The following is a 19,669-nucleotide window of genomic DNA, read 5'->3' as shown; positions in this document are numbered from 1 at the left end:
CACAAAGAAAGGACCATAGGCAAACATAGTGTACATGCTTGGAGCATGGGATAACTATTGTTCTAGTTCAAGTATTAAGTTGATTAATCGAAACATTATACAATGAATAATGTGTAATCAATATGGCGATTAGATAAAAGGTGTTTTATTTATATTCATAAGTTTTGAGACCATATTGGATTCAATTATTCTTGTGTTTCACTTTGCAAGTTTTGACTTCCCGAATAACTAGGTTATTCAAAGCATCCACAGTCGATCATACTTTGGAAGTAGGTATTGAAGCTAGACTATCATGAAAGGGTCTGTAGATTGTCTAAAGGCGTTTAGACATAACACAAGTTTCCTATATTATTCATGAGTACTCTTGTAATAAGATTTAAGTATTGGATTAAACTCATGCTCATTTGAATCACTTCATGGATTTTATCACGAGTAATTGTGAGACGATAATATCATATATTCTTGAAACCAAGACATGTGAGTTGTAGTTTACAAGTCGGTTGCACATTGACATATGTAAATGCACCAGTAACTTGGTGTTATAAAACATATTGTTGTGTGTGATTTGATGAGTAAGTACAAGCAAGCATTTGATTTGAATTTTATCCATTCCTTTTACCCTTAGAGGGATAAAAGCGATATTTGTGGGCCCCTCGATGATTTAGTGACGACAACCCTAAGCGCTTGGCCAAGCCTGGACTTATTTGATTTGTTCAATTAGTCGGTCGTCATAAATCGAAAATCGGGAAACAACAAATGGATAGAGAGAATGATTATAATCTGTGTCTCATGTCCATACGATATCTAGAATGGAGTAATATATGATCCCTTTATCTAATAAACGCGTCAATGACTAGGTTAGAGTTCGACATTGGCTTTTAAGAGCTACGATTGCTAGTCGGGATTTCAGAGTCGTACTTGAAATAAGAGTTATTAGACTTATCCAAGTGGGAGACTTTTGGATTAGTTGTCTAAGCCCATAACTATAATTGGTATGTACTTGACCTGAGAGTATCATGGTCCATTTCAGGTTGCATATCACCAGGACAATTTTATAGGATGGGAACTTGAGTAAGAGGTTACTTATGATTTATTAATATATTATAAGTTCTAATATATTAATATGAAATCATATTATTTAATTAGTATTGATCAAGAATTAATTTGGAATTAATTATGTGAGCAAAAGAGACTAATTAAATATATGGGGATTGATTTGGTAAATCAATGATTCTTATAGTGTGGGCCAATTGTTATTTAGGATGGGGTAAACCAATATGGTAGTCCATGGAGGTTTAACCCATGGAGCCTAAGTAATATGAAAGTTCATGGGCATTAGGGTTTGCATGGATGTAACCCTAGACTTTGCCACACTATAAAAGGACTCCCTTAGCACCCAAAATCTGCGACTAGAGTTTTTGGAGTTCATTAGAGCCGATTTTGGAGCGAGCAACATCTCTCAGTTCTCCTTTGTCCTAGGTGTGTTGTGAGCTGTTTGAGGCATCACACTTGGGGTGCTAAGTTCTTAAAGGCCAAATACAACAAGTTCTACAAGCTACATAAAGAGGTAAACACCTAACTAATATTCAATATTGTTTATGTCAATTTTATGCTAGTTGTAGGATTAATGCTTTGGAAACAATATTGCATGTATAATTAGAGAAAACATAGATCCACATCATTTAGGGTTGTATATGCACCATAGGATGCTGTAGTATACTAAAACCTAACCGTTAGTTATTCGGCGTGCCCGAATTTGGATGATATGATAGCCAGGGCACGAGAGAGGGAGATTGATATAGAGCCATTAGGAAGAGGAAGGCGGAGGTTGGGTAGACGACTGGGGTTTCGGTGAAGAAACCCAAGGGATTCAACTCGAGATCGAAGGGCCAGCAGGACCGGAGCCGCTATAGGAAATACGGGAAGCCACACGAGTGAGTTTGCAGAGCAGGGGGATCGAGCTGCTAGAAGTGCGACAAGATTGGGCACTTTAGCAAGGATTGTAATGCCCCTACCCCCACCATTCAGACATCATACCTGATTTGCTTCCATTACAATCAAAGGCCCATAAAAAGGCCAACTGCCCGAGATTGGTATCAGGAGTGCGAGTGGCGGCGCCAGTTCCAACGACCCTGCGGATCACACATGGTCGCTAGGGCAAGTCAGATGCTCATGTGATGAGGAGCCGAGCTTTCCAGCTGACCGCCAAGGAGGTGCGTGTTGCACCAGATGTGGTGACAGGGTCATTCCATGTGAACGGTATCCCAGTGTTGGTATTATTTGACTCGGTGGCTACCCAAACGTTCGTATCTCTTGCACTCAACAAGAGGTTTACCGAGTCTACGAGTATGTTCGATTGCACTCAACAAGAGGTCGAGATTGCGGATGATCGATCCATTCAGGCATCGGAGGTTTATAGGGATTGCGTACTGAGGATGTATGGCAAGTGCTATCTCGTGGATTTGGTTCCTATTCCTCTACGAGGGAACAAGGTCATCACAGGCATGGATTGGTTGAGCCCTAATGGGGCGATGATTGACTGTGAGTAGCAGTTCGTTTGGGTTAGGAAGTGGTGTAGAGTTGGTGATTCAGGGTGAGAGACTGTAGCGTGGACCGGTTATGTGCTCTGCAGCGAGAGCCAGACGCTACCTTCAGCAGGGATGTGCATGTTTTGTCGCCTATGTTATGGATACTCAGGAGAAAGGTAAGGTGACCGTGGAGGATATACCAGTTGTGCGGGAGTATCCAGACGTATTCCCGGAGGATTTGCCCGGGGTACCCCCAGAGAGACAGGTGGAGTTCAGGATTGACCTAGTTCCCGGTGTGACTCCGATAGTCAAGGCACTGTATCGGTTGGCTCGTCCCAAGATGCAGGAGTTGTCTACATAGTTGCAGGAGCTGTTAGACAAGGGATTAATTAGACCGAGAAATTCACCCTGGGGAGCCCCAATTCTATTTGTGAAGAAGAAGGAAGCATCCCACCGGATGTGTATAGACTACCGGGATTTGAATAAGGTAACAGTGAAGAACTGTTACCCACTCCCAAAGATTGATGACCTCTTCGACCAGCTTCAGGGAGCATCTTGGTTTTCCAAGATTGATCTGCGATCATGCTACCATCATATGAGAGTCAAAGACAAGGATGTAGAGAAGACAACCTTTCGGACTCGATATGGTCATTATGAGTTTGTGGTGATGCCATTTGGGCTCACCAATGCTCCTGCCGCATTCATGGATCTCATGAACCATGTATGTAGACCAATGTTGGATCGGTATGTGATAGCCTTTATTGATGACATCTTGGTTTACTCTAAAATGCAGGAGCAGTACGAGGAGCACCTGAGGGGCGTTCTGGAGACGTTAAGGAGGGAGAGACTTTTCAAAAAGTTCTTGAAGTGCGAGTTTTGGTTGCGCGAGGTCCAGTTTTTGGGGAACCTCGTCAACCAGAACAATATACTGGTTGATCCGGCCAAGGTAGAGGTCGTGATGAGATGGGAGGTTCCGAGGTCTCCATCCGAGATTTGGAGTTTTCTTGGTCTGACATGTTATTATCTGAGATGCATCTAGGATTTCTCCAAGATTGTTGTTCCACTGACCCGATTGACCAAGAAGTTGGTGACATTCCGTTGGGGGCCTGAGCAGCAAGCAACCTTCGAGACTTTGAGTTAGAAGTTGTGTGAGGCACCGGTATTGACCCTGCCAGAGGGAGTTGAGTATTTTGTAGTGTATTGTGACGCATCTATAACAGGCTCAGGCGCAATGTTGATGCAGAGATGGCGCGTCATCGCTTACACCTCGAGGTAGCTGAAGCCTCACGATGCGAATTACCCAACACATGACCTGGAGTTAGGGGGAAGTTGTTTTTGCTCTCAAGATTTGGTGACACTACCTCTATGGGGTCCGCTGTACTATCCACACGGACCACAAGAGCCTGAGGTACTTGATGGATCAGCCAAATCTAAACATGAGGCAGCGACGTTGGTTGGAAGTGGTGAAGGATTACGATTGTGAGATCCTTTATCACCCGGGGAAGGCCAATGCGGTGGCTGATTCTCTTAGCCACAAAGTAGTCGCGGCTCCGATTCAGGACATATGCGTGATTACTTTGCTGCTGGAGCGGATTCGGGAGGCTCGAGTCAAGGATTTAAAGGAGGAGCGTCGAAAGCGTGAGTGGATCATAGGGCAGGTGGCTTCATTCGACTATGATAGTTATGGATTGTTGACCCTGCATCCTAGGGTCTGGATTCCCTACTGGGGTGGTATGCACTAGGTACTAATGGAGGAGGCTCACAAGTTGAGATTCTCCTTTCATCCTGGGGCGACGAAGATGTATCAGGATCTTCTCCCTGACTATTGGTGGTCCTGCATGAAGTGGGACATAGCTTGGTATGTGGAGCGGTGCTTGACTTGCAGGAAAGTTAAGGCCGAGAATCAACGACCTCACGGCAAGACACAGTTGTTAGAGATTCCTGTGTGGGAATAGGAAGACATCACTATGGATTTCATCACAAAGATTCCCAGGACCGCACATGGGGTAGATTCTATCTGGGTCATCGTGGATCAGTCAACTAAGAGTGCACATTTCATACCGATCCAGGAGAGTATTTTTCCCGAGAAGCTGGCAGACATCTACATTAGGGAGGTAGTAGCTCGACATAGGGTTCCAGTTTCAGTAATTTCTGACAAGGATGTGCGGTTCACTTCCAGGTTCAGGAAGAAGTTTCATGACGAGTTAGGCACTCGTCTGCGCTTCAGCACAACCTTCCACCCGTAGACGGATGTTCATAGCAAGCGCACCATTCGGACTTTGGAGGATATGTTGCAGGCATGCGTTCTAGACTTCGTAGGTAGGTGGGATACCTACCTTCCATTGGCAAAGTTACCTTATAGAAATAGCTACCATGCCAGTATTGATCGGCCTCCCTTTGAGATGCTTTATGGTAGGAATTGTAGGACCCCAATATGTTGGGGTGAGGTGGGACAGAGGGTCATGGGGAGTACTGAAGTGGTACTCAAGACGATGGAGAAGATCCAATAAGTTTGAAGTAGATTCTAGAAGGCCCAGAGTCGGCAAAAGAGCTATGTCGACCGACGCCAATCGGACTTGGAGTTTTAGCTGAGGGATATGGTCATTCTAAAGGTGTCACCTTGGAAAGGTGTCCTTCGCTTCAGAAACGGGGGAATCTGGGCCCCAAGTATATCAGACCTTTCAGGGTTATAACCCGGTTGGGCAAGGTGGCGTATTGGTTGGATGTTCTGGAAAAGATTAGACAGATCCACAACACTTTTCATGCTTCACAGTTGCGGAAGTGCATAGTCGATGATACCGTGGTGGTTCCTTTGGAGGATATTCAGGTGGATGACAGCCTAAACTACATCGAGAGACCGGTAGCCATTCTCGATAGGATGACGAAGGATCTGTGGAACACGAGGGTAGAGTTGGTGAAGGTGTAGTGGCAACACCGCAAGGGCTCAGAATGGACGTGGGAGTCGGAAGATGAGATCAAATAGCACTACCCAGAGTTATTTCCAACCACAACAGACTTCGAGGACGAAGTCTGAGACAAGTGGGGGAAAATTGTAACACCTGATTCCTGGTATGTATTTAACTTATAAATTATTCTTTTTACAGAAGAAACTCTACGAGTTGGAAGCCCTAAACTCGCCGAGTATAGATTATAAGGGCTGCACATTTAAAGTGACCTACTCGATGAGTTGGGAGGCCTCAACTCGACGATTAGGCTGAGGGAAATGAAACCCTAATTTTCAAGGTTTTACACCATATTTAAAGAACATAAACTCCCCTAACCAGACCCTCATCATCCTCTCTAATCCCTAAATCGTACTGTGAGCTCCTTGTTGGGAAACTAGAGGTTTTGAGTGGATTTTTTTGTGTTCTTGTGCTTGGTGAAGGACTTGGAAGAGCTTGAAGGTCATTGAGCTTGAGGGGAGGCACTACATCTGGGATCTCACTTGTCTTTGGAAACTTTCTGAGGTATAAAGTCTCAAACTTAGTGCTTAATATCTTAGATCTCTCTTGGTTTTGTTTTATGGATCTTTTAGACCCCATTGTTGGAACATGATAAGCCCTCATAGTTGTGATGCTGTAAATTGGCTTTCTTAATGTTAATTGGTCACTAAATTCATAAAAAAGGGGTCATAAACCCTTTCATGCTTAAGAAAAGACTATATCCATAGAAGTAGGTTGCTATATCTCGAGTTTAGATCCATTTGGGGCATGCAAAGCCATCAAGTTGTCTACTTTATGGATGTATACAATGGAAACATCGTAGATTTATATTTTGGAACCTTAGATCTGAGGAGAGGGCTTAATAGATTAAGAAATATGAAGAACTCAGCAAGTTCTTAAGAGAACTCGACGAGTTGGTTCGGGGGTGTCCTGATTCTGTGAAAAAGAGAAACTCGGTGAGTTAAAGGGGAACTCGACAAGTTAGATTGCAATTTCATGATTAATGTGATTCATGGGAACTCGACGAGTTGAGTCAACTCGGAGCGTTGACTTTGACTTTAACTCTGACCTTGACCAAAGTTGACCCTTAAGGGGTTATGAGTATGAAAGGATACTTAAAGGAAATCTTTTACGTTTAGGAGTTTGAGTTGGGTTGATATTCGGAGCTGGGGATTGTTCAGCTACTTTCCAGTATTCGAGGTGAGTTACCTTCCTTGTATAAGTGGGTCGAAGGCACCAATTCCGGCCTACTAGTAGTTGTTTATAATAGAGATGATTGTCTTTGTGATAATTGTCAGGTATGCCACTATCTGTTGAGATTTATGTGCTAGTATGTTATGTTATTACGTGGTAGTGGTAGGGGTGAATAGACCCTGCAACCGGCTGAAATACACCGGAGGGTAGGTCGGGCACCCATATATGCCTAACAATATGTTTATGCTATGTTATTATATGGTAGTAGTAGGGGTGAAATAGACCCCGTAACCGGTTGAAATACACCGGAGGGTAGGTCGGGAACCCAGATATGCCTGCCAGGGTAGGTCGGGCACCCATATATGCTTGACAGGGTAGGTCGGGCACCCAGATATGTCTGATAGGGTAGGTCGGGCACCCCGATATGCCTGGAAGTATGTAATTATGTGGTATGATGGGGGAACTCACTAAGCTTCGTGCTTATGATTTTTAGTATTGGTTTTAGGTACTTCTTCTTCAAAAGGAAATGAGCCGGCATGATCGCAACGCATCACACTATGATTTTTCCGCATTATGAGATTCTTCGGGGATTGTACTCTGATATTATTTTCCTATGACATGTTGTGGTTTTTGACACTTGGATTTGATTATGACTTGGATGACACTATTGATGTTTTCAGACCACCGTCTTTATAAACTACTTAATTAAAAATGAAATTTTTTGTCATAAATTTTGGGATGTTACAAAAATTGTAATTGTGCAAAAGGACATTAACAAAGCTTCAGGTCCCTTGACTCCTACAACTACCATATGTATTGCAAAACTAAAGAAAGAGGCATCACAACTAAGGGATGTTTTATGTGGGAATGGGAAATATCAAGTCACTAGAAATTCGTTGGAACAATTCATGGTAGATATGAGCCAACAAACATGTGCATGTCGAAGGTGGGAACTAATAGGGATACAATGTGCACATGTAGTCGCAACTATATGGGAGATGTTAAAAAACAAAGAACTTGATAGGATACCTGAAAGTTGGGTTCATCGAACGTATTGGTTAGAAACATGGAAGAATATGTATTCTTTTACAATTAAGCCAATCAATGGAAGGAACATGTAGGAGAAGTCTACATGCCCAACAACCTTACTCCCTCCAAAACACCATGTTCCTGTTGGAAGACCAAATAAAAAAAAAAAAAAAAAGAGATTTGCCATGAAAGTTGATGATTTGGTGAAAGATAACCGACTTTCAAGAGCGTAGAAGTCAGTTACATGTTCTAAGTGTAAGAAAAATGGGCATAATGCAAGGACTTGCAAGGGACAGAAAGTTGGTCTATCAAAAAGTTCAAGAAATGTTGGTGGTGTTGGAAGGGCAAAAGTGAAGACTGCATGTGTTAAAGGGAAAGGTGTCCCACGAATGTGGCTTTTTGTGCTTATGTGTTGTTTTGGTTGCTTTTGATAATCAATGTTTGAAATTGGAAGTATGTTATATGTTGTCATGGTTGATGTTGACAAACATTGTGGTATTTTGAACTAGGTTATATGTTGTAATGGCCGTGTTGGTTGCTTTTGATAAACAATGTTTTAATTGTATTCACTAGTTCTGGCAATGTACTTCGTTTTATTTTGGTCATCTCTTTAGTTTTAGCAAACAATGTTGTAATTTCCATCTCTTTAGTTTTAACAAACTATATTGGTCATCTCTTATGCTCATTTGCATACTATGGTCCCAATGTACTTTAGAAATTATAAAATACAACAAATTTAAACATAATATCATTTTCATTGATAAAAATGTACCTTGATACAAATCATATTCATTACAATGCATTCTAAACAACTACAACTTGATCTTGAACATAACATTACAACTTGTAAACAATTATCTCAAAAAAAAAATCAACTGAATATTAACAATGTCTTGGGATTCCAATTTTGGACTTTAAGTTATTGAATTTGGATTTGAAGTCATTCATTCTTTATTTCAGCCTCATGACCATGATTTTCTTCAACTACCCACGAGATAAAGCCAGACATTGGTCTATATACTCTCAAAAGCTTCGATTAGCACTAGGGGTGTTAACGGGGTGGTTCGGCTCGGATAATAATAAAATTGTGAACCATCACCACGAAGCAGGTACTTCATGTGCACTAACCGAAACAGAACCAAATTGACAAAAAAACCGAACCGAACCATATAAAGGCAGGTAACCACGGTTTGGTTCACGGATACTTGCTAAATATAAAAAATCAAAATACAATCAAAATTACAAACTCCATTCCAAAGATTTCTTTCTAAAAATTAGTAAGTCAAAGAGTTATAGAAACATAACGAAGTTCAAATAACATACATTATAATTTGTATAATAAATATTGAAAAAAATATAAGAAAACATAATGTAGAAGTGTAAAACTGGAATTGCCGATCATGATTTTTGTTTGGGATATGACTAACAGTTCAACGGAAATGAATTTTATATATATATATATATATATATATATATATAACCGACCTGTTTATATCCGATTTTTTCGATTTCGGTTTTTTCAAGTTTCGGTTTTTTGTCGGTTTCGGATCGGCCAGTTCGGCTCGGTTTTTCAGTTTTATGGTTTTTTTACACACCCTAATTAGCACAGACGGGCTGTCAATAGCTTCGATTAACACATACTAGGGTTACAACAGTGTACCTATAACAGACAAGCATAACATGCCCTACGCGGGTTTCTCTTCGTCGTTGAAGTTTGTATAACACCTACATTACCACAATTGCATTTCACCATGTTTGATTTGCAGCGTCTGTGATAAGAAAAGGAGGAGAACAAAGTAAAGAACACGATTGATAAAAGAAATGAGGGGGAAAGGAGAACAAACCAGGTTTAAAGCCTGAGAGATATGAAAGGACAAAAATACCCCTAACGTGCTTTCCACGTTTGTGTTTGTGTGTGGGTGTGTGAGTGTGTGTGTGTGTGTGTGCGTGCGCGGGGGGGGGGGGGGGGGTCTAACCTCGAAACAAACGGAATGTTTAGTGAGGGACCAGACGGGTTACAAACTTTAACATTACGGGTCATCCGGATTAAAAATCTTGCTTAGGAACTAAGCATACAATTTACCCCAAACCACAATGACCATCGGTGTAGCTTACCCTATTTTTTAAATAGTTTTAATTTAAGAAAAATATAAAAGAAATAAAATTGATAAAGATGTCATTTTATAACCAAACGTACATAAATTGAAACCGAATGGACTTTCTTTGATACCAAAAAAATGAAGAAGTAAATTTGATATTCTAAAAACCATATAGACAAGATGAATCTTTTAACATATAAACTCTCCAAAATTGTAATCTTCATCGTAAATGTAACAAAAAATAATGTAAGTTTCATGAACAATAAAAATCATATATATTTATTAAAAACAAAGAAAAAGTATGTTCCATGCGGTAACAACTTATTTTATCCCTTTGATTTATGGGTCAAGATGGTTTTTGGCCACTTATCATTTCATTGATTTATGGGTCATAACAACATGGTCAGATTACACATAAAAATATACTTTTGGCCACTTATCGTTTCATAGAGTATACTTTCAAATCGAACCTTTAATATTAAGTAATCGAAACTTTTAAATATATAAATATATCTTTAATAAAATCAACACAAAAAGGTGTTTACTATTATACTATATTGAATAGGGTCCAATAGTTATAGTAGGTAATGGTGTCTTAAAGCTATGATATGATTTTATAGGTCTTTGGTGGCTCTTGTTTAAAATGACCCCACCAAAATCTAAATCTACCTTGTGTCTACTGTTATACGTCATTCATAAAATAAATTAAATAATTTACCCATCCATATTTATATTTTTAATGTAATTCTTTATAAATTTATTTATGTACTTTTAATTTTATTTAAATACCATGTCGACAAGTTAAACAAAGACGATAAATTTTTTCTTTCCTATTTAGTTCTCGTTATTTTACTGGCTACACATGAAAGTATCAAAACGGAAAAATATTAATGCATTATAAAAACTATATTTCATCAATCAATTTATGGGGTTTTACAGATTTGAAAGAACGTTGAATGATTTTTGACTTGTTCTTACTTTTTAGATTTATTTGTTTTGTACAATGATCATAAAATAATTGCCTAAACCATTTATTTAAACAATTAAATTGAAATTGTCGGTCTTTTGTATGGTAATAACTTGTTATATCAAATTATATATTATAACATATTAGTTGTAAGACCCATGTTTTATATGAGTTAATTTAAAAAAAGTTAAATAAAAATGTCAAAATATATGAAAATTTGAATTTATAAAAAAATAAAAAAAATAATGAATTATTATAATGTAAATGTTTTTTTATTTTTTAAATTTAAACAAATAATCCTTTAATAAATGAATGTTTTTTTTGTCACGTGTCACAGAGTCATTCAATTTGTCAAATATCATGAATTAATTTTTTTTACATGTCATTTTATAAGTTTTCTATTTTATTAAATTTAACATAATATTTTAATATAATAATTATAATAAATATAATAATAAATTGATATGAATTTTATTAATAAACTTATTTTTAATGTTAAAATAACCACACAAAATGATGTTTGAAAATTTGAATGAAAACATGAAAAGTGACAAAATAAACTTTTATATATTATAAATAAACATATATACTGTCAATTTTTTTATAAAGGTGAATTAGTTTTTGTGATACATATTTAAGTCTCATAATATTCATATTTATATAGAATTAAAATTGAATTAAAATAATATAATTACTCCTTTTTGAAATATAATCAATTTACTAATATTTCTGTGTGGCACACAAATGTTCTTAAGGGCAGAAAAGAGGACAAAGAAAGCGAACAGAAATGGGCGATGAAGCCAACGGCTAAATGCTACAACATTAAACAGAGAATTCTGCAAATGGATTTCTACAGATGGTATTTGTATCTTTCTCTTTAACATTTAGGTATAATTTCAAAGTTAAATTGTTTGTTTTTCTTTTACTCAAATCCAATTTCTTTTGCTACTACGCTCATGATGAATTGTAGCGAACGATGATGGTAGAAAAGATTACGATCATATGATTATCGATATGTTAAAGGAAAAGGATTGGTATGAATCGTAGTAATCGTATGAGTAGAAAAACAAATTGCACACCAGGTGTTCGATTATTTGCCAATACGAGCGATGAGTTATAGTTGTGCTAATTGCTGGTATACTTGTACTGTACAAGATTTGATGCATTTGCGTTGGTTAAGTGATGCATAGTAATGAACAATACTATAATATTCATAGCCTTTGACTATTATGATTAAACAAATGAATCCTAAACATCTATTTCCTAATAAACTTCTCAAAAAGGGCTTAACTTTGGTCGTGCTTCCCAGTTCCCATGCCCTTTTAAGTCTAGCATACCAGAAAAAACTAACATGGTGTGTTGTCATCATTTTACTTCAATTCTTGATTAAACCTTGTATAAAATATAAAGGTTTTTCAAGAATTTATCTGTAATGCTGATAGACAATAAGGATGATGATAAGATATAATGATAAGTGATAACCCTAGAGAATATTATCGTGTAAAATGTGAAATACAAAACACCATGTAATGGAATTTATGATCCTTAAAGTTGAACTTTTTTTAGCTTCAAAAGATAGGGGACAACCAACTCTTCTTGGGTGGGAAGCGTCGAATATCTTGTGAATTTCAATTATGCAGAATATTATATGAAAAATAGGAAATTTTCAAAACAATAATGTGAAATTGTCAACAAGTCAAAAGAGTTGACCACTTGTACGCGTGCTTAGTTGCATCTTGTAATGTAAGAACTTATCTATTGATACTTGAATAGTGCAAATGTAGTTAAGTTATATATATTATTATGTTTGTCTGATCATTTTAGGGAAATGTAAAAATTCACAAATAATGGATTGTCTTGAATCTTGATAATCTCAAGATTACATATGTCCATGATAATCTCCTATTTGTGATGCCCATGAAAATTAATAAATATCATTTTTGAAAAATATTCCAAGATTACATATAATCTCATGATAATCTCAAGATTACATATGTCCATGATAATCTCATCACAAATAATGGATTGTCTTGATTTGGGTCAAAAAGATTCTTCTTTTTTGCCTTTGTTGGGAAATATTCCAAGATTACATATACAGCCCTTGAATTTTTCATTTGATCACAATGTTATATAAAGAAATATATGCATTTTGACACATCTAATATGCATTTGCTATTATACACATTATGGCTATTGTAAAGCTTTTTCACATTCTACAATATGAGTTTGACTTAAGATTTGATGAGATAATGTGGTGAAATGACTTCAAATTTTTTATAATCATAAAAAAATGTCTAGAAATACAATGACACAATTTGACATGTGGATTTTTTTTAGTTGTAAAGTGTAGGAGGCAATTGACTCTTCCTTCTCAGAGGCGTCGAAAGAAACATCTATTCTATCCTTTAGCTTTGACATACTTATGTGGTTTGACTTTTGACCATTACACAATGAATTAAAAAAAAAAAGTAAATATGTTTGATTTTTTGCTGGAAGTCAACATGTTGACTTTTTGTGTGCTTTTGCTTATGTATCTTTATAATTCTTGCTCTAAGGAAATGATAACTAGTAGAAGTCAGCTCCTAGCTACAGCCAGCTCATTCATGTTCTTATTGTTTAGTGGAATGCAACTAACTGATTCACCAAAAGGTAAGATATAGCATGCACTTATTTGAGTTATACAGGCCTTGAAATTTTATTTTTATTATGCATTTTGAGACTTTATAATCACTAAAATAGAATGTGGAAAAACTTGTTACATGGTATTTACAAATTGCTAACTTTTGTTTTATAAATTTCATGACATGAGGAAGATACAAAAGTTAACTATATATCTTATAAATGTTAATCAATAACAATAAAACATCATATCATACAACAAAAAGTCTTACAATAGACTAAAACTTCAAGTCTTTTCATAAACTATCATCATGTTCATGGTAGCATGACATTATCATCATGAATGTCATCTTGCAAAAGAGGAGTTTTTGAGCTCTCAATCATATTCCCTTCAACAATTCTATCTTCTTTACCTTTTCCCCACATTACACCATAAAATCCAATCACAATCACTCCTGATCCAAGTAAACTGCCAAATATTTTAAACACAAACTGTCAACAACATCTCATTAATTAATTAATTAATTAATTAATTACCTTCCAAGATAGAGAGAATCTCCTAAAAATATAACACCCATAATAGCTGCAATCACAATCCCTAATGGATGAAACATAGCAACAAAAAGTGGCCCTTTCATCTTCACACACCACGCTCCAATTGTGAGTTGAAAACCAGCCCCAAAGCAACCCTACATTATACATTATCATTTTCATCCATCACACAGGGGTAGTTTAGTCATTTGACTAATTTCATACTTTTTCTTTTTCTCAACTTACCGCATACAAAATCGCAAGAAACCTAGTTTTAGACTGTAAACTAAATGCACTCAAATCGTGTTCCAAAATCAATGAAGCTAAAAGCGAAAGGACGGTTATAATCGAACAATAAGCCAACATCAAAATCAGGACGGCTGAGTATCTCTTGAGGATGACCGCCTGTAAATGTTTTTATCGTGAGTAACACAGCCTGTGAAATTACTGAATTACCCTTGTGTTGGTAGTAATCTAATTCTAATAATCTAATCTACCTGCGCAATAATGAATAAAGCAGCTAAGACACAGTCGATTAGCATTAACACTCCACCAAGGATGAACTCTGATGATTGACCAAGGAGATGTTGTGGAGCGATTGAAGTTAAATGAGAGGTTATAATTGCGGGGCCCGTGTAAAAAGTTACGATTATAGCCCCTAAAATTGAAACTAGGGTTCCAATGATTTTCGCCCACTTGGTTACCCCTCCATGGTCTAGTCTTTCTACCCTGAAAGAGTCACAAAGTCAATTACCTTTGTACTACTGTGTTTGACATGCATTGGACTGGGACCGAGACCGATGTTAACAGGACTGGGACCGAGACTGATGTTAACAGGATGAGACAGAGACTCACTCTCGATCTCAATCTCTCGTCTGTACAAAAGACGTAAATGACCTCATTCTCATCATTGAAAACATCCGTAGAAAGCTTGTCTAGTCCTGTCCAATCATGTATAACAAATGCAGCCGAAGGCTGCATTTGTTGCGTGGGACAAGACAAACTTTCTAGGGATGTTTTCAATGATGAGGATTGAGGGCATTTACGTCTTTTGCACAGACGAGAGATCGAGATCGAGAGTGAGTCTCTGTCTCATCTTGTTACATCTTTATGGGTGTGGCAAAAAGTTTACAGTTCTGTTGACATCAGTCTCGGTATCAGTCCAATGCATGTCAAATACAGTATAAACTTGTATGTTGTATGTATGTCCTGTTTAATTATATAGTAACTTTTTTTAAATAATGTGAAATAAAGATTGTTGATTACCCAAATATGATGGCGAGTATAAAAGTAAAGCCTGGTATGAGGTTAAGAATTGCCGTGGCAACTGTAGCGGAAGCATATGTAAGTCCAGCATACCCAACCACCTGTACCAAGAACCTGAAAATATATATTTTTTTTAAATAATAAAAAAAACTTATTATAAAATCATAAATTAAATAACTTTTTTTATATACGAAATCATAAATCTTAGGTACCCTAGTATGCCAACAACAAGAAAACCACCGGCAACTGATAAAGTTAGAGGAGGGCGATTCGATGATCTGCAAAACAAAAATTAAAAAAGAATTTATAATCTAAATTTCTTTCAAGATTTAAATAAAAAGAAGAAGAAGAAGTAGTATAGGTACCTATGAATGAGAAAAGAAGTAGGAAGAAGAATAAGTGATGCGAAAAAGTTGGAGTAGAAAACATAAGAAAAGTTATGCATCCCGGTTTCTATAGCTTTCTTCCCAGCTAAAGTCAACCCCACCTGTGCAATTTGACCAATCACCATAGCCAGAAATGGCAATGTGCCTTTCATCTTCATCTTCATCTCTCTCAAAGATCTTCAAGTCTAAAGAACTTGAATGCTTATATTTTATACGAAATGTAGTAGTCAATAGTAATCTTAGTATCAACTTGAAACCAATTAGAGATCAAATCTGATGAATTTGTTATTACCAGGACCACATTGAATGATACAATTTATATTTTTTTATTATAAGAATTTAGCAAGATCAAGATTTGTTACTTTGTTACTAGGGGGACCACTTAGTTATCTTAAACATCACATGATTTATTGGTAGTGGTTTTTTTTTTTTTTTTAATATATAAGTACATCATGGGTGACTGACTTATTTGATTAGTTTATGATTCAGTGATAATTCCTAGGTTTTTGTTTAAATTAGATTATCACGTATATATAAGATAGTTCATAGAAATTGAGTGTTTTATCAAATTATTGATTAATTAGAGTCCCTCAATAGATTGAGTTTTTTTTTTTTGATAAGTGATGACAGTTATGTAATTTGATAAAAAAAAGAGTATCTTGACCCTACTGAATTTATTATATAAATGTACAAGTTATATTGCGGGATGTACTATGTTTTGGAGAAGGGGTTATCCAAGAAAGTGAGTGTTTAATTATTAGAATATTGTTTTGTTGTGAGGAAATGACCAAATTTTCAACGTTTGGCGTGTCAAATTAGAGTGAAGCCGTTGGATGAAGATTGTACAGGTTACATTGCATGATGTACAAGTTGTTATAGCAGGATTGATCTAGAACAAGAATCGCCCATGGAATCGGCCCTATACCCCAGGAGAATGACTGTTTGATTATTAGATTCGTATTAGGTTGGCAATGACATAACAAATCCATTCCCAATATACCCTTTGAAAAGTTGTGACTTTTAGTATTTTACTAATTTTCTGACCAAATTGTTTCTCCGTTTTTTTGTTTATATATTTCCATTTCTAATGCCTTGCTAGGTTTGATAACTTTGTTTGTTCAAAAGAAATAATTGAAATCAAAGAATTACAAATAAAACAACAGTATAATAATTATTTATAGGTATAACTCTGGTAAATTACAAGTTTTGTTATGCACAATCTTTTTATACACTATTCTATTCTTGCACAATTTTGGTCACTTTTGGTTGTAGAAAATTGTTTTAAAAAAAAATGAGGTTTTTATTTTCAATTTGAAGTAAAAAAAATAATTAAAAACGCGTTACAAACTTTTAATCCGATAGAACAATGACACTTTACTTACGTGGCATTCTTTTTTTAATAAATCCAACCTTATCCAGAGTTTCAATCCCAAAATTGGTGATGGAGATGGAATGAAACATTACAATGGAATAAATTGATTACAAAAAATGATTTTTTTTCTTTTGCGTAGGGGGTAGTATTTTTCTATGATACATTTGTGTACGCTCTAACCATTGAAGTCAAGAAATCTCTTACACTATTTTGTAAATTTTAAAGATAGCGTTTAGTAATTTGCTGCTGATTATTTTTTGTAAATTTTGTCGAATCAAGAATTTATTTTTATGTATCGAACCTGACCATTCTATTATTACATTTGATAATGGTAAATTTTAGAATATGATAAGTTATCTTGCATTGCCTGTGTCCAGATTTATGTTCGGTTTGCATTGGAGGTGATATCTTCACTTATAGCTTTGATTCATCCACTTAAAAACAATGTGCTTCGATCAAAAAACACATAACATCAACTCCCATTTGGCATAGTGATTGTGGTTGAATAGAAACTCTTCATTTTCAAAAAACACAAGAAGCCACCAACATGATGATGATGATGATGATGATGATGATGTGCAGAGAAGAGTAGTCTAAGATGCAGAGAGTAGAGAGCGAAGGCTGAGCTGATAACCAAACCTCTCACAGCACAATGAAAAGAAGATATACAATAAATTGTTTAGCAACCAATCACAAACATATGATATTATACTCATCACAAAAGCATTAGAAAGTCATTAAGAGTATATACTAAAAGTATGAAAGAGACCTCTAAGTTTGAAGAAGAAGCTGAACACATCAAAAAACATCACCCTTTTGCACCATATCAGCCTTTACACTCTGAAAACAGAACTTCATGTCAGCTTACAAACAAATACATTTCTGTCTGTATATTTACTTATTTAGAAAAAAAAAAATACCCATTTCCATATGGTGAATCATCACGCCTTGAACGGCGATAAGGAGGTGGTGATCTGCTGTAGCTACGACCTCTGCGAGGTGATATGCTATAACGAGGTGGCGGAGATCTTCTTCCACGAGGACTATAACTCCTATAAAAAAAATTAAATTATCTGCTAAAAATCATGATATATAATAAAACAACTAACCTCCTTCCATAGCTTGGACTCCTACGTCGCCTTGGACTAGGGCTACGACGCCTTCCACCTCGTCCCCCAACTCTCAGGCGACATTCTCTTGCAAAATGACCAGGCTCACCGCACTCATAACATTTCAAATCCTCACCTCCACCACGCCCACCACCACCTCCTCCTTTCGAATTGTGGGATAGCTCCACACGCCACTCATTCTTCCCTGTTGAATGAAAGACATAATGATCATGATGATGATTAGCGAACTACTAGTTGGAACAAGAACCATTAAAGAAGGTCATGATCATATAGGATTTTGATTTTCCATGAATGCTTTGAAGTTTGAACATACCATCAAGTGCCCGAATAGCATCTAGAGCATCCCTGCGATCATCAAACTCCACGAACGCGTAACCAGGTGGTCTCCTAGCAACCCACACGCTGCATCAATGTCAAACAGATAAGGAGAGGGCGAGAGGCGCGTCATTATAGATGGAAAACACTCAAAACAGAAGTTGATAATAGCAGATGAAACACTTAAAACTACGAATTAATGTACAACTCACTTCCCTAGAACGCCATAGACGCGAAATTCATCTTCAAGTTCTCGCTCAGAAACTCGCGGATCCAAATTGCCAACGTAGACACGAGACATTGTCCTTTATCTATATCAAAAAGCCCTAGAATTTGAGAAAGCTTATTGCTACGAATCAAACATCAAATACAAAGTGCATATCGCTCACCTCCGTCGAGATTTTACGCCCTTGCGATTCAATCAATGAATTGAAAGACGATCGTGATGAACGAAAACCCTAATCAGAATGAACACGAGTTCAAGAGAGCGAAAACAAGGAAGTAAAGCAAAAAGATATGATTTATTTGAATATATACTCGAACGTATTTGGGCTTTAGACAATGGGCCTTTGTTGGTCTGGGCTTGTTACCCATTAGACATGTACTTTCTAAACGGGCCTTGATGATGGACAAAGTCTGCTTATTTTTCCTGTAACTTTAATTATTATTACGGGTTGCTTAGGATATTGTGGACTTATTGAAAATCAAATTTTGGTAGTTGATAACTCAATTAAAAGATGTTTGATAATAAATAACTGATAAATTAAATGATAACTATAAAATAATATAAAACATATATTTAAATATAAAAGTAAAAAACTGACCTTACTTTAAGTTTCTTTTAGATATCTCTTGCCTTAAAATTGAATTTGAAACAACATTTTCAATTTTAGTATATCAAAGTTTTCATCCAATGATTTTTTTTTAATTCTCAAATTAAGACTTTGTCACAACTTGAAAATACAGTTTATTAGAATAAAGTTCAATTTAACAATAAATAAGAAAAAAAATCTAGCTAATTCTTTCAAGTTTTTTCAAATTTTCGATAAAAATTAATTTTACAAGAATAATCATTAGTTTTGTAGGATGTACGAAATTAGAAAATGGGTTGCGAAATGAGCTATTGGGTTTTTTGAAATGAAGTAAATGGTCAAGAATTGTCCTATATAAATGTTTATAACCCGTGGGAATTATGATTATTAAATTAATTAAATTTTCATAATAAAAACTCACACTTATTAATTCATTATTTTAAATAAATTATTAATTAAGAGATATTTTTTTAGTTAAT

The 19,669-nt window shown here is 36.1% G+C and overlaps 2 protein-coding genes and 1 long non-coding RNA gene across 5 annotated transcripts; 1 reads left to right on the top strand and 2 right to left on the bottom strand.

Moving 5' to 3' along the window:
* The first annotated feature begins 11,490 nt into the window (after positions 1–11,490).
* LOC145069797 (uncharacterized) lies at positions 11,491–16,621 on the top strand. Of its 2 annotated transcripts, none has more exons than XR_013689682.1 (3): positions 11,491–11,618; positions 13,315–13,408; positions 16,381–16,621. It is a non-coding gene; the product is annotated as an uncharacterized LOC145069797 (long non-coding RNA). The 2 variants fall into 2 exon arrangements; XR_013689681.1 differs by having other exon boundaries at positions 11,491–11,647.
* Positions 13,574–15,786, bottom strand: LOC145069794 (WAT1-related protein At3g28050-like). The gene is made up of 7 exons (XM_079016743.1): positions 15,541–15,786; positions 15,388–15,453; positions 15,176–15,289; positions 14,407–14,638; positions 14,156–14,314; positions 13,916–14,067; positions 13,574–13,847 (listed from the first exon to the last, which is right to left on the bottom strand). Exons 1-7 carry the CDS (start codon positions 15,723–15,725, stop codon positions 13,694–13,696), a joined length of 1,062 nt encoding a protein of 353 aa, XP_078872869.1. The 5' UTR covers positions 15,726–15,786; the 3' UTR covers positions 13,574–13,693.
* Positions 16,622–17,164: 543 nt separating the features above from the next.
* Positions 17,165–18,885, bottom strand: LOC145069796 (serine/arginine-rich splicing factor RSZ22A-like). Of its 2 annotated transcripts, none has more exons than XM_079016744.1 (6): positions 18,768–18,885; positions 18,591–18,689; positions 18,377–18,465; positions 18,043–18,247; positions 17,854–17,985; positions 17,165–17,773 (listed from the first exon to the last, which is right to left on the bottom strand). In XM_079016744.1, exons 2-6 carry the CDS (start codon positions 18,677–18,679, stop codon positions 17,767–17,769), a joined length of 522 nt encoding a protein of 173 aa, XP_078872870.1. In that variant the 5' UTR covers positions 18,680–18,689; positions 18,768–18,885; the 3' UTR covers positions 17,165–17,766. The 2 variants fall into 2 exon arrangements, with proteins under 2 accessions (XP_078872870.1, XP_078872871.1); XM_079016745.1 differs by having other exon boundaries at positions 17,854–17,976.
* Positions 18,886–19,669: the final 784 nt, after the last annotated feature.

The sequence above is a fragment of the Lactuca serriola genome, chromosome 8, assembly GCF_051521515.1.
Source record: "Lactuca serriola cultivar US96UC23 chromosome 8, Lser_US96UC23_V15, whole genome shotgun sequence".
In the NCBI taxonomy this organism is placed as follows: domain Eukaryota; kingdom Viridiplantae; phylum Streptophyta; class Magnoliopsida; order Asterales; family Asteraceae; genus Lactuca; species Lactuca serriola.
The sequence above is the reverse complement of the archived record's forward strand: the minus strand, read 5'-3'. Positions and strand labels throughout refer to the sequence as shown.

Excerpts from the sequence above, each read along its gene's own strand:
- LOC145069796 (XM_079016744.1), bottom strand. The coding sequence starts at position 18,679 with ATGTCTCGTGTCTACGTTGGCAATTTGGATCCGCGAGTTTCTGAGCGA. Across the intron at positions 18,466-18,590 it reads GTCTATGGCGTTCTAGGGAA|CGTGTGGGTTGCTAGGAGAC; the intron begins GTGAGTTGTACA and ends ACATTGATGCAG. Across the intron at positions 17,986-18,042 it reads AGTCCAAGCTATGGAAGGAG|GAGTTATAGTCCTCGTGGAA; the intron begins GTTAGTTGTTTT and ends TTTTTTTTATAG.
- LOC145069794 (XM_079016743.1), bottom strand. The coding sequence starts at position 15,725 with ATGAAGATGAAGATGAAAGGCACATTGCCATTTCTGGCTATGGTGATT. Across the intron at positions 14,639-15,175 it reads ATACTCGCCATCATATTTGG|GGTAGAAAGACTAGACCATG; the intron begins GTAATCAACAAT and ends TGACTCTTTCAG. Across the intron at positions 13,848-13,915 it reads GATTCTCTCTATCTTGGAAG|TTTACTTGGATCAGGAGTGA; the intron begins GTAATTAATTAA and ends AATATTTGGCAG.